Source organism: Sceloporus occidentalis, unplaced genomic scaffold (assembly GCF_023333645.1).
Source record: "Sceloporus occidentalis isolate IW3139 unplaced genomic scaffold, rSceOcc1.0.p SCAF_8, whole genome shotgun sequence".
In the NCBI taxonomy this organism is placed as follows: Eukaryota; Metazoa; Chordata; class Lepidosauria; order Squamata; family Phrynosomatidae; genus Sceloporus; species Sceloporus occidentalis.
The window spans coordinates 10260641-10275852 of NW_028316988.1; the positions used below are offsets into that span (position 1 = coordinate 10260641).

The window sequence follows — 15212 nt, forward strand, 5'->3', positions numbered from 1 at the left end:
CTCCGAAAACTCTGCAGGAGGGTGACTAAACTACTAAAATGCATTTACAAAATTGGCTTCCCCCTTCTTTCCCAGGATCCAGCACTCACCCTCCACTCTGCTCTGCGGATCCATCTTCTGGCTAGAAGCAAGTCATCTTAGATTAAATGTTCTTGGTCGTATCTCCCTGAGTAAGTGAGAAGGAATAGTCCCCTTGATCTGGGAACAGCCCCTTTAGCTTTCTGTCTTAATTCCCAACATTCGGGTATGTCGCTTTGCATGGCAACCGGTGAGCAAGAGTGTTTGGTATTGTCATGCCCAGCCTGGAGGATGGCTTGGAGGACTCGGAGGATGAGCTAGAGCCCCTGGGACCTGAACCTGTAATGGAGGAGCCAGAGCCCCTGGGGCTTGAACCTGTAATGGAGGAGCCAGAGGCTGGCCCTAGTTCTGCTGGAGCAGAGTCTATGGCCCCTCCAGAGATTCAGCAGTCAAGTTTGCCTGGTGCCGAGGCTGTGGACACGGAGGAGGATCTGGGCAGTGTGCCTACCTTCAATGAGCGTCAAGCAGAAAGAGAGGGCCTTCGAAGATCTCGGAGGCTTTATCAGAAGCGTCTTTGTAATCAGACACAGCTGAAGGCCGGCTCCTTGCCTTCTTAAGCACCTAGAGCATGTGTGGTTCTTTGCCAGTGGATATCTGACTCTTTTAGAGGAAAGACTCTGTCTCTGGCTCCTTTGGCTTCTTGTCTTGACTACCCGGAAACCTTGACCTTGGACTGCTTTATCGACCTGCCTATCTGTTGCCCTGAACCTCGGACCGTCTGACAATTCTCTTGGTAATCCCTTTTGGTAGAACTACTGTGAATCTCCAGGACTGTGTAGCTTACACTGACTTTGCTGTGCTGGGAGGGGGTTTGTTTGTTTGGGAACTAGCTGCCTTATCAGCCCTTTGGCTGCTTTCCCGGACAGGTATATAATGCATAATATTTGATATGTAATGCATAATGTTTAATGGCATTGCCACCAGCAATGCCCAAACTGGAAAGATCCTAAACTGGCAACCCCAGTAAAGACAACCACAAAGTCTGCTCCCTCTGAACCCATTACTATATAAAGTGACAATGAAGGTTACTGTGCCTCTAAGCATGTTCAAAGTACATGTCTAGCAAACAGAGATGGAAAGAATATCTGCAAATATCCAAATCCAACATTCAGGAAACTCAGACACTGAACAAATGAGAATCTCACCATTTGAGGCATTTTTCTGGGTGAAAAAAAATGCACATGGGTGTTGTTTTTGCACAGAAAAATGGCATTTTTCTGCCCACAGAGCAAGGTCCCTGTGCAGAAAGCATGGTTTTCAGAAGAGAATCTTTCTGTGCAGAAAATGCCCTTTTTGATAGGAAAAATGCACAGGGGATATATATATATATATATATATATATGCAAAGAATAAAGTCCAAACTGCACATAGTCTTCAAAAACTACAATTTTCAAAGATGTTTTCACAATGGGAAGAGAAGGGGAAAGCAAAATTATCGATTTTGGCTGCAAGGCTGAAAAGGATGAAAATTAACATTCCTACCAGTGAACTGACACAAATATAGCCAGAATCCATGGATCCAAGGTTAGAAAAAAAGCCTTCTAGGATATCTTGCAGCCCCAGTACCCTTATCAAAACCAGAGATATTAAGTGCTGGAAGGGATGCTTTAAGCTCCTGCCTCCTTTGCCCCAAGCCAAAAAGCCAAAAATGGCCCAAGGAGAACTATAAATGGCTGGTGGACTTGCTCTTTGGAATCAATTTGTGGCTCACTTCTTTCATGAAGAGAAAGACAGTGCTGTTGGCAATGCAATGTGCCTTCTACCAAACTGCAGTGCGCCTTCCACAAAATTGCAATGTACCTTCTACAAAATTGCGGTGCTTCCTTCCGCTCAAATAAACCTGCGTGCTAAACCAGTGCGACTTGCGATCAATGTAGAAATGTAGAACATTAATTGTCCATTGAGAAGAACACGTGTGTATGCTTTTCAAAGTAACTTCTCAGGCTCAGTGTGTCCCTCTAGAAACAGCTTGCAAATAAGACTATATGGCCAAGCGGACCATGCCACAGTCGATCTTGAACATGGCTGGAGAACATGTGGCCCTCAACATCAGCTTCCATCATTCCCAGCCTGTATAGGCAATGAGGAGGAATTCTGGGCATTGCAGTCCAACAACATTTGGAGGACCACAGAAGACCCACCACCAAATGTTGTTGGACTACAATGGCCAGAACTGCAGTCCAATTGCAATTGGTACTTGGTACTCTGGGTATTTCTAGCTGGAGATCCTACCTTGGGCAGGAGGTGATTCTAGGTGGCCCATGGGGTCCCTTCCAACTCTATCTGGTTATGAGTAGCTAGAAATAAGGTTCAAGATCTATGTGGCTGTGGGTTGCTAGAAATGAGTATATCCAGAATTCCTCCTCATTGTAGTCCAACAACATTTGGAGGACCACAGAACTGACAATGCAATGTGCCTTCTACAAAATTGCAGTATGCTTTCCACAAAACCACCAAGCTAGCCCTATGCTCCTGTATCCCTCAATGACCAACGAAATGCCTCTGTGGCAGACCAGCCAACAAACAGACTAATGTCATTTAGAGGTATAGTGCCTTTTAAACATGAGAGTTCTCTAGCCTCTGCTCCCACCAAGAGCTACTGAGAGCCCTTTCCTTTCCCCACACCAAGATCCTAAAGCCAAGATTGTCCAAAACTGCTACAAAAACGTGGGTTGTTGGAGTTTCTTGCCTCCCACTTCCTCACAACATCGCAAACTAGGGTTGTCAGATCTCTGGGTCTGGGTCTGACTGATGTCATCTCCAGGTATCAGAGGAGAGTTTGAATTCTCTAGGTCTGGTGGCCTCATATCCAGAAAAGACGTAAGGGCTACAAAGGAGTCAATAGGGGGTGCATGGAGTGCGTACATCACCAGGTGACACCTCAGAAGAGGGGATCCCTCAGTGCACTATTGGGAAGGGTGCCTTTTGGGTCTGCTGTCAGGTGAGAAAGTGGGTCAACTCACTCTTCTACCTGGGCACTAGGTCCTCCAGACCCAGAAAAAGCTGTTGCAGAGAGGATAGGAGGTATGAAAAAATGATCTGCACCTGGTATCAAATATACTAGGTGTACCATTGAAGGCAGATATTTGAAACAGAAGGTCCATGCATTTAGTGAGCTCCCTTCCTTCTAGTTGATGTGGAGCAAGAGCTCACCTTCTGGCTAGAAACAAGGAGGCTAGATTAAATGTTCCTTATCCCATCTTTATAAACTAATGAGAAACAACAATCCCCTCATTTCACCTTGATCTGGGAGTAGCCCAGAAAAATCCCTGCCTTAATTTCCAAACAGGAAAATATGTCCTGTGTGTGTGTTGTGTGTTTGAATGATCAGTTGTGAACAATCATGGCTGGTGCTTATTGCATATTGCTTAATGGCTTCCCTGGAGGCCACATCTAGGTCTCGGATTTTGGCCTGGAAACCTCAGGACCTGAGATGACCCTGAAACGGCAACCTTATCCCAAACTCCAAGGAAATAAGATTGGCAAAACACGGCTAATTTCTGGGAGTGGAAGTGGTGTGGTGTCACTTCCAGTGGCGCCACTACAGTTTACAGTGAATCTGTGAATGAGCCCCCATTCTGACTGTGCGACCCACCTTGAGACCTCTATAGCCTGGGAAATCCAGCTGAATCCCTCTCTGTTGTTCCAACATCTCCCTGCTATGGCAAACAACTCCGTTTTTGTTCTCCCTTGTTTGCCGGCCAGCTGTTTCATTGTTCCCACCGCTGTGTTGTGTATGTCAATGAACTGGCAATGATTACTTATTGTTCATGCCCATAATTGTATTTGTTTGCTACCTTGAGAGGCATTGAAGGGAGAGAAGAGCAAGGAAATGAATGGCTTCATAAACAAACAAACAAACTTACCCCGATGGTCCTTCCGCTGAACAAGCAGAGCTTGAGATATTCATTTCTAGCTATCCACAACTACATAGAATCATAGAGTTGGAAGAGACCACAAGGGCCATCCAGTCCAACCTCCTGCCATGCAGGAAATCCAAATCAAAGCATCCCCGACAGATGGCCATCCAGCCTCCATTTGAAGACCTCCAAGGAGGGAGACTCCACTACACTAGAGTTGGAAGGGACCCCATGGGCCACCTAGACTAGCCTCCTGCCCAAGGCAGGGTCTCCAGCTAGAAAATCCCTACCAGGTCCATCCTTTTTTTTGGAAACATAGCCCCCTTCCCACCTCTCTAGGTCACGGGTTCCATTGCTGAACCAAGAAGTTCCTTCTAATGTTCAACCAAAATCTACTCTCCTGTAACTCATTAGACCTGGTCCTCTGGACAGCAGAGAACAGGTCTACTTCCTCCTCTCTGTGACAACCCTGAAGTATTTAAAGAGTGTGGCCATGTCACCCCATAGCTGAATATGCTCAACTCCTTCAACCTTTCCTCATATGTTTTGTTCTCCATAGCCCTTATCGTCATCGTTGCCCTTCTCCAAACTTGTTCCTTGTCTGCCTCCTCCTTAAAATGAGGTGTCCAGAACTGGATGCTGGGCTACAGAGGAGGCCTGCCCAGGATAGAATATGGTGGGATTACTACTACACTTGTCCCTCCACATTCACTAGGGTTAGGGGCACAAGACCCTCACCGTGAATATGGAAAAACTGCAAATAACCAAAGCACCATGTTTTTACCTGAGGACACCTCTCTAGGAATCTCTAGGTCCTCCAGGGCAACTCTTTGGTCAACGTCCGGCAGATACTGACCATAGAACTGCGATGGAGGAGCTACAAAGGTCTAGTAGAGTATTCTCTCTAGGAATCTCTAGGTCTTTCAGTGCGATTTTTACTTAAAGTTGACCATATAGTTGCATGGGAGGAGTTACAAAGGCTTAGTAGAGTATTCTCTCTAAGAATCTCTAGGTCTTTCAGTGCAACTTTTAAAGTTGACCATAGAGTTGCATTGGAGGACCTAGATATTCCTAGAGAGACCATATTAATCAAATCTGTGAATAATCAAATCTACAAATATCGAAGGATGAGTGTACTTCTCTTACCTTGGAAATGATGATTCTATTCATACAGGCTAAAATAGCATTGGCTGCCTTTGCTACATCACCAGACTGCTGGCTCATAGAATCATGGAGTTGGAACAGACCACAAGGGCCATCCAATCCAACCCCTTGCTATGTGGGAAAACACAATGCAAACCTAATCCCATGCAAACCTGTTGGGTGACCTTGGACGACCACATATTCTCAGCTCCAGAAAACCCCATGATAGGGTTGCCTTAGAGTCACCATAAATCGGAAACGACTTGAAGGCACACAACAACAACACCCATGCACTAGACAGCTTAAATCTCAAAGGCCTGCCTGGATCCAAAGGGCCCTCCTTGCTGGAGGAAAGAGAGCAATGTGGACAAAAGGGAAGCAACTCGGGGAAGTTGAGCATCTCCTTCAAAGTTCATACTTAAACCTACAGCAACAGTTCACTAGCTTCTGGTATTACTATTAAAAAGGGCATGTTCTTCACAGAAATATTCTCTTCTGCACTGAAAACTATGTCTTCTGCACAGGGACCTTACTTAGGCAAGACACCCAAAACAACACCTATGGGCATTTTGCACCCAGAAAAAGTCCCAAACTGTGAGATTCTCATATGTCCAGTGTCTTCCTCACCAAGGTTTCCAATGTTTCGACCTGCAATTTGGATATTTGCTAATATATTTTTCCCTTGCAGTCATCCCCAGACAACCCTGCTGGCATGAGCACATCCCAAAACATAAACCAGACCAAAGAGGCACAAGGTTTGTGTTTCCAGTCTGGCATCTCACCTCTGGTGATGATCTCCAAGCCACATGGTGCATCCATGTTTCTCATGCTGCATCCCTGTTCTTTTGGGGGGAGCGGATCCAGCAGCATTGATGCATCAGAAAAGGCGCCAGCAGAATGCTCTCTGCAGCGGCTTATGTCTCTCTCTCTCTCTCTCTCTCTCGCACTCACTGCCCTCCCCATTCCTCTCCTTGGGAGGAACCATTGCAATTACCTATTTTAATCATAGTTACATAAGTTGCCCCATTGCCCCTGAAGCAGATGGTCAGGCCTGGGCCTTTGTGCATCCAGACGCACACAACAATCCAAGGTGTAATTGTTGTGGACGCGGATGAGTAAGGATGCAGCCCTCCGAAAGGTCGCAGCAGAACTGCCGGTCTGGGAGGAAAGAGTGCACTACAAGGTCCGGGAGTCAATTTGTTTAGGAGAAGGAGAAAGAGATGGAGAGAGACAGGCTTTTTAGAGAAAGCAAAACACAACCGTTACTATGCCAGAATGCATAGGCCACTGGGCTTGACCGCTGGAGGATACAAGAGAAAACTGCCACTCCGGCATTTTCTTCAGAGATCAAGAAAAGGGAATCTCTCTGTCTAGCAGTTTTGTCTTTCCCAACCCAAAGGCTGGCTGATTCAGAAGAAAAGACAGTCAGGGGGTTGTTGTTCCACATTCAACTGACTCAGCTTCCCATCCATCACTCCATTGTATGTGTGGATGCCAACGTACTGCGCGCATCACATTTTGTGCCATATTCCGGACATTATGGCTGCAGTCATTCCATGGAACAGAAACAGAGGGATTTGAATCCCTCTGTTCCTTTCCTCTGTAAGACTGTCCTCTCTTCAGAAAGCAAGGTGAAGTTTCTCCCTCCACATCTCTCCTTTTGCTTTATGAGAAAAGTGTGGCACACAGGATGAAGAAAGGCCTGTTTCAGTTTCCAAACAACTGTCATTTGACCTAAGCCCTGGCAACCTAAACCTTCTTCCGAAGGTTTAGGTGGAATCTCTTTTCTTGCGATTTAAAAAACATTGGTTCAGGGTCTAGATTCTGGAAGAGTTCCATCTAAGAATCCTAGAATCGGAAGAGACCCCAAGGGCCTCCCAGTCCAACCCCATTCTGCCATGTAGGAAGGTCAGCATCTACATCAACATCAACAGCGTCCATAGAACCATGGAATCATATAGTTGGGAGAGACCCCAAGGGCCATCCCATCCAACCCCATTCTGCCATGCAAGAAGTCACCATCCAAGCAATCCATGGGAGAAATGACCATCCAGCCTCTGTTTGAAAGCCCACAGAGAAGCCTGCACTACACTCCAAGGCAGCATATTCCACATGACATCCCTTCAGATATTTAAAGATGGCCCTCATATCAACTCAGCCTTCTCTTCTCCAAGCTAAATGTACCCAGCTCCAGAAGTCACTCCACATAAAGCTTGCTATCCAGCCTCAAATCACATAAAAAGATATCTCACCTAAACATTAGGAAGACCTTTGCTTGGTTTCCAGATCCTTGACCATCCTGGTCACCCACTTCCGGACATGTTCTGGCTTGTCAATGTCCTTCTTGACCATTGAGTCTTCCAGTTGAGGTCTATTTTGCTAGACAACATTGAATTCAAGCATTATCGAAGATGGAGGGGAGATAAATTATTTTCTCCACCCCAACATCCATAATGTACCGTGTTCCCCCACCTCTCTTGGTGACCACTTTGTCCTAATCTAAGAAGTCCCAAGCATAGGCAATAGTATTGATTCATTGATCAAAATCCCACCTTCCTCCCAACATGGGACCACAAGGCAGCTTACATGTTGCCTTTACAGTGCTCAGTACTTATAAAAATAACTGAAGCTCAGTGAAACAAGGTACCATATTAAAATGTCATTAATTTTAAGAGGTGGAAAATCGTGTTAACATTTGCATTAAAGATAAAAAAGAAGCATGCGCACCCCATAAAAAGGCAACCATCCCGCAACTACTTAACCATGAAAAGCTTGTTTTTAATCAAAAAGTATTTGCTTTTTGGTGAAAAAAGAGCAGAGAGGGAACCAGTCCAGACTCATGAGGAAAGGAGGCCCATAGGGCTGCGTCCACACTGCAGAAATCATCCAGTTTGACACCACTTTAACTGCCATGGCTCAATGCTGTGGGATTCTGGGAATTGTAGCCATGTGCACCCTTCCTGCCAGATGACCCTGGTGCCACAACAAACTGCAATTCCCAGAATTCCATGGCATTGACAGTACAGCAGACAGAAGTTAAAAGTATAAACACATCCAAAGTGCCTGGAAATTAAGATGTATATGAACTTCCAAAGAACATATGAAATGAAAAGTATAAAAATACCTGACATCCAAAGTGCCTGGAAGATAAGACGTATACGAACTTCCAAACAACATACAAAATGAAAAGTATAAAAATATCCAAATGCATAGCATCTTCTTCATTGGAAAATAAGGCCAAAAAATGGGAATATAGTATATTGTTCACAAATAAACCCCATGTTATAAGGCAATGATCTGACAGATGTACCTGAAATAACAGCAAAATAAAATATCCTATTCAGTCTAAGTAAGTGGAGTAAATCAGGCATATAATCCCTGTAGAATATGTTTAAAATTTGAAAGAATATTCTAAATTATTGAAGATGGTTATTTCCCCATACTTACTGTATCCTGGCTGCTCCAATGGTTTGCAAGGCTATGGTAGATGTTTCCAATGGAGAGCTTTATCTTCCCTCCTGGTTTACAATCTATCTCACCTGTTACACAGAGTGAGTAAAGTTGCTTTGCAGGGAGTGCATATCCTGCAAAGCACCACACATACTAAAGCCTCAGTGCTACCAAAAAAAGATAATATAATAGATCTGAGGGATAGTAACTCCTCCGCCCAACTACAGCTCCCAATACAGAAATACAGACTCAAAGTGGCGCCAAACTGGAGAGTCCCAACCCTAGTAGAGGAGGCTGCATTTGGATCCCTACCTTGGTGCAAAATAGTGTGTACTAGAGGTTGCAACCCTCCAAAATATCGACCCCATGGGTTATGGATTCAGATCCCGAATCCCTAAAATGACTTTTTTGGGGAACAGAACACAGTTCCTTTTCCAAGCAATCACCCAATTGGGTTGGTTTCAGCTCCTCTGAAAGAGCTTTCCAGGTCTTCCCTCCTCCAGTTCTTCTGGATCGCCTCTGCTCACGTTCCTAGGAAGATATCCGCGAATTTTATTGCCCTCATGGTCAGAAGAACGAACAAGAACAAGAAGCACCAGATGCAACAAACAAGTCTAACAGATTCTCACCTCTACCACCCAAAGTCCAGACAAATCACATATGCACACACTGCGAGAGAAATGCAACACAAAAACAACGTGCTTCGGTCTTGCAACATGCTGGCCTTTGGGGCCATCCAGATGTTTGCTGCATTTTTGGGGGGGCAAAACAGGGGAAGGATTTTGCAGGGAAGGAACAAAGCACCAGCAACAAAACAAAGCACACAAACACACACAGAGAAGAACATCATTTCCCGAACTGCAGTACGACAAATTAATCCTGGACTCTTAACTTTTATTTCTAGTGCTATTTGCTTTGTATTGGTAAGAGGTGGGTTATGATCTGGCTCTGCATCAGTTTTGCTGTCACTCCTGGTTTGACCATGTCTTTATCTCTCCAAGGTTTCTCTCCCCTCTTCTTTCAGTTTCTCATAGTTCGGATTTAAGTTTGCAACCCCAGACTTGCTTATTTTCACCATCCGCAAGGCATAAAAAAAGATGGAAAAACAGATTGCCCGCCAACCCTTCACAGGCAACTATTTGAGAAGCAGCTATTCAGGCGAAAGCTAACTCTTTTCGTGTTCATTCCTGTCCCCAGATGCAGCAAGAGTGGGAACGTGTGTCGGTTTATACTATTTTCCAACAGTAATAACAACAAAAAAGGGCTTACATAAGACTTCTACACCAGTGCACTTAATGAAAAGACCCAATTAGCTCTCGTGTCCGTAGAAGAGGGTTTCCCCTGTTGCGCAGATCCATGTGGAGATTGTGAAATGCCCTCCCTGTGATGAAAAAGGCCATGACAGCAAACTAATATCAGAATATACAGCAGATTCCAACACACTGGTGTTTCTTAGCTATTGTTGTGCAGTACATGATGGACATCAGAAAGCCCTGCCAGATATGCCAATGTCAAAACCAGAAACCCAAAAAGACCTAGCAAGGAGAACATGGTTGATAGGGCTAGGTAAGAATGCAAGGAGGAAATAATGAAGACCCACTACCAACATGGAGACCCTTAGAGGACCTTCGTGCCATAGATTAACCCCTTGCTGGTTAAGCAACCCATTCCATCCAAGATCCAGCAGAAAGCAAAGAAGCCATATCTCCCTGGCCATGATCCTTACTGGCATCCATGATGACAGTTCAACGACCAAGATGCCCACAGCACTGGAAGCACTGCAGAAGGTCCCAGGTTCAAACCTTGGCATCTTGTATCCACACAGAGTCTGACCTCTTTTATAGACAGCAAGCGGAGAAGGGAAAGATATCTCACCATGAAATTCTGGAGTCCCACCACTCATCAGAATAGAAGGTGAGAAGGACACATGGGCTCATTCCATGCAAGGCAACTCCTCTCCAGTTGTGGGGGGAAAGGGAATCCAAGATTGGAAGCAAATGAGATACATCTTTCATGAACCCATCCAATGCTTTTGAGGGGAGGAGGCAGGAATAAAAAAAGACTAGGTGTTCCCACCACTGTTGAAAGAAAATGGTGGCATGCTCCCTCTGGTTTGAAGAAAGCTGTAGCTCAACCATAGTGCTTCTCGGTCCAGACAGAAAAGACCAGAAAGACAGTCCAACCAACCTCTCAGGACCTGTTCCTGCATTTGCCTAGGAATGGAGAGTGGACACCCAGGTCAGCATCCAGGCTGGGCTTGTTCTGAAATCCTCAGTCTCCATGGAAAGAGGACTACGGGCTTGGTCCAACCTGCAGGGGAGGTTCACACTTGAAACGTCTCCCAGCCAATGCCCTTCCCGGGCCTAGATTCTGCAATGGCACCAGCCATTTTGATCTTGGAAACTCAGCAGAGTCAGCCCTGGCTAGTCCTTGAATGGAGACCACCATTGGTGCTGTAGGCTCTGTTTAAGAAGATGATAACGGCAAAGCCACCTTTGAGGAGTCCTTGCCTAAGAAGACCATAAATCAGCAGATGACTTGAAGGCACATACATACGTGCCAAGAACGGGAGGTTTTATTGGCAAATAAAATAAAATTCCTTCAAATTGGGAGACTAAGCCCACAACTAAGTGTGTTGCATAACCGATTTGCAAATCTTGTGAGTTGTCCACCTGTCCAGCAGAGTGAAAGGGACCTTCTCTCTCTCTCACTACTTCTCCCTTTTCTTCTTCGTTATCCTTTACAGGTGTGTGAAACCAAACTCCCATTCCTTGCCCGCTTTCTACCCAAACCAGGAGTCTACTGCATCCCAGTGGACAGACATGCGAAGGACAATCTGGCGTTCGCCCTCCCTTTTCTCCAACACACACACAGACACAGACACACTGCCTCCCAGGAAAGGCTGTCACCTTCAAATTGAGATGCATCCTTGTTTTTAAACAATACCAATATTATCGATGCAATCCTTGGAACTGGAGGCAGAGACCGGAAAACTGATCGGTCCCACTTCCCAACTCTTGCCCCAAACAAGATTGCAAGCCAAATGTCCCAAAGATATTATTATGGATAATAACAATAAGGGCTGAAAAGATGGGTCACAATTGGTCATTGCAGCAACACACACACATATACACATATACAATTTTCCTCTTGCTTTTTGCCCTGACAAGACTCCAGTACACCCAAGATGTGTGCAAGTTTTGACAGGTTGGCTCCATGCATGCCTCTGCATGTGTGTTGCCCCACAAGTTACCACAAGAGGACAGGGACAGACACACAACCACACACAAAAAATACAGATTGCACAACAGCTATGCCATTTCACCCTCAGCCACCTGAAAACCATGGGTCCATGAGTCAAGTTAGCTGTGTAGCCTCCCTCCCTATCCCACCTAGTCTTCCCAATATCTTTCGCCATTGCCTTCCTTGTTTTTAAAGCAATGCCCTATAAACTTCCTCAGGAGCAGGTCCCAGGGTTCAAAGGCTGAAGTCACCCCAGTTTGTGGCATCTAGGGAAGAAGGGACTTGACCTACATAAACAGACAACACAGCCCCCCTCGGTTAGACTGCGCAATCCCTTTGACCCCAATACATGCTTAAGATTGGGGAGCGGCTGAGGATTTTTTTTTAGGGGGAGGACCAGCATCTACTTCCAAGTATCGATCCAAATCCCCAATTCTAGTGCTTTGGGGATGCTTCATCCTTCTTCTGAAGATACCTCCATCCCTCCTCCCAAAAGGGATTTGTGGACCCATCCTTCCCTATAAGGCTTGAGATGGATGGAGCTTTCTTCCAAGGGATGCATCTTCTGGGGTTGGGGGACCAAAAAATAAAGAAGCCCAATGAGATTTTTATTGGAGGGGGGCGGAAATGAACCAGCATCCACTTCCAAGGACAAGAGCTCCATGTATCCACATTCCCAATCCTGGTGCTTTTGGGGTGCTTCATCCTTCTTCTGAAAGTGCTTCTTACCAAAGAGAATTTGGGGACCCATCCTTTGAGATGGATGATGCTCTCCTCCAAGGGATACACCTTCTGGGGTGAGAGGACCAACAAAAGCCCAACCAGATTTTTGTGTGTGTGTGGGGGGGGGGGTGTGCTTTTGGCTTCTGCCTAACCCTGGTGCTTTTGGGGTGCTTCATCCTTCTGAAGGTCCCTCCACCTTCCTCCCAAAGGGAATTTGGGGATCTATCCTCTCCTTGAAGGCTTGTGAGGGATGGAGCTGTCCTCCAAGGGATGCATCTTCTGGGGGGAGGGGACCAAAAAAATAAAGGAGCCCATTTGTTTGGAGGGGGGGGGGAGAACCAGCCATGCCAAATAACAACCCAAGAAACTAAGAGAAGAAGAGCTCCTGGATGGAAAGGCTCTTGGATGTTGCAAAACCTGGATGGTCCACCAAGATTTCTCCCTTTGCTTTGGAGGAACTGAATCCTCGTGCTTCTAGTCCCTTGGGTTTAAAATGAAAAAGGAAGGTCACCCCCCAAATCATCACCATCATAAATCATCATCATCAACGACGCATAGTCACCTCAACTCTTAAGGGAAAGCTTTCTGTCAAAGCCAACCGATTTTTTTGGGGGGGGGGCATTTAGGTCATCTTGTGCACCTTCTTCCCCAAAGGAGACACTCCACATCCCATCCCGAAGCCATCAAACTCAACCAACGTCTTGGAGGGGTCTTACCTGGTCCCCCAGAACCGCTGCATCCACATCCTTACGCCGAGGGATGCCCAAAATGGAGGCGGGAGGGGTGGCTGGCTTGGGGGTTCAGTTCTTGGCCAGCCCAGCCATGGGTCCTACCTAGGGGCTGGACCTCAGCAGAAAGGAAGGGCACCCCCCAAGAAAAAAAATTCCAAAAACATTCAAGAGATTCAATTGCTCCCAGATTCAGTCCAACCTCTGCATCAGGGGGCCCCTTTTTTGGGAGGTGCAAAAGTTGGCCACCAAGTTTAAGAGGTGGAGGTGATAGGGGTCCCCTGCCATTGCTGTGGGGGGAGGTCCCACCCAAAAGGGTCCCTCCCAGCCATGGCCAGGGAAAGGATGGAGAAGGAGAGCTCTTTCCTTCTTCCTCCTCCTCCTCTTCTTCTTCTCCTTCCTCCTTCTCTTCTTCTTCTTCCACCCAAGGGAAGGAGGGGGTGGCTTATGGGGGGCTCCTCTTCTCTCTCAGGGCCCCCCAAAGCTCAATCCAAGCCCCCCAGCATCCAAGCAAAGGCAGCCGGGCCGGCTCTCGCCTTCTTCCCCGGCCCGGCAGCTGCGATGCTCCTTCGCTGCTGCTGCTCCTCCGGTCGCTGGAGCTCTGGTCCTCCCCCCTCCCCTCCCTCGTGACGTCACAAACCCCTCAATTTTTCTTAGAGGGAGGGAGGAAGAGGAGGAGGAAGACCCCCCCCCTTTATCCCCCGCTTGCTAGCAAGCATCCCCTTGCAAATATCTATAGAGGGTCCTCAAAAGGGGGATTCCCCCCATTAATGACTTCCCTCTTTTGTTTTCACAGGAGGGGCTGTGATGTCCACCAGTGAAAGAACATTGGCTGCATCGGTTAGACTGCCACAGCCTCTGGGGGAGCGGAGGGTGGAATGAGAGGGGGTCCGGACAGGAGTCTTCAAGGGCTGGAGCCTGGAGGAGAAGGGTGTTGTGTCTATGGAGGCATCTCTTCAAGGGTTTAAGCCTGGAGGAGAAGAGCATTGGGTGATGGACACATGTCTTCAAGGGTTGTGGTCTGGAGGAGAAGGGTATGGGGGGGTGGACACATGTCTTCAAGGGCTGGAGCCTGGAGGAGAAGAGAATTGCGTGGTAGACACAGGTCAAATCAAGTTTTATTACTTTTGACCAAAGGTCATTGCACAGGTAGACACAGGTCTTTTCAAGAGCTGGAGCCTGGATGAGAAAAGCATTGGGTAGACACATGTCTTCAAGTGTTGGAGCCGGAAGGAGAAGAGCATTGGGTGGTGGACATATGTCTTCAAGGGTTGGAGCCGGAAGGAGAAGAGCATTGGGTGGACACATGTCTTCAAGGGTTGGAGCCAGAAGGAGAAGAGCATTGGGTGGTGGACACATGTCTTCAAGGGTTGGAGCCTGGAAGAGAAGAGCATTGGATGGTGGACACATTTCTTCAAGGGTTAGAGCCTGGTTGAGAAGAGCATTGGGTGGTGGACACATGTCTTCAAGGGTTGGAGCTGGGAGAAGAAGAGCATTGGGTGGTGGACACATGTCTTCAAGGGTTGGAGCCGGAAGGAGAAGAGCATTGGGTGGTGGACACATTTCTTCAAGGGTTGGAGCCTGGTTGAGAAGAGCATTGGGTGGTGGACACATGTCTTCTAGGGTTGGAGCCTGGAGGAGAAGATTATGGGTTTGTAGACACAATACTCCAGTGGTTGAAACCTGGGGGGGAATAGATGGATGATATCTCCAAGGGTTGAAGCCTGGAGGAGAAGAGCATTGAGTGGACACATGTCTTCAAGGGTTGGAGCCTGGAGGAGAAGAGCATTGAGTGGACACATGTCTTCAAGGGTTGGAGTCTGGAGGAGAAGGGTGGGGGCACATCTTCAAGACTGGAGAAGGACATGGGGTTGGTGGGGTTCCAAGCCTGGAGGAGAAGGGTATTGTGTATCTAGAACACATATCTTTAAGCCCAGGAAAGCAATGTATTTTGGGTGGGTGTGTGGACACATATCTTCATCAAGGG

The 15212-nt window shown here is 46.8% G+C and overlaps 1 protein-coding gene across 3 annotated transcripts in view; it reads right to left on the reverse strand.

Moving 5' to 3' along the window:
• The window catches only part of LOC149307851 (adherens junction-associated protein 1-like), a 98199-nt gene extending 84389 nt beyond the window's left edge, over nt 1–13810 (reverse strand). For 2 of the 3 annotated variants that reach the window (XM_089534516.1, XM_089534514.1), the window contains exon 1: nt 5864–5940. In XM_089534516.1, the coding sequence (XP_089390642.1) occupies nt 5864–5916 (53 nt within the window). In that variant the 5' untranslated portion in view covers nt 5917–5940. Of the gene's footprint in view, nt 1–5863; nt 5941–13213 lie in introns of those variants that run through there. The other variant, XM_089534515.1, reaches the window with a different exon arrangement.
• Between the last annotated feature and the right edge of the window lie 1402 nt (nt 13811–15212).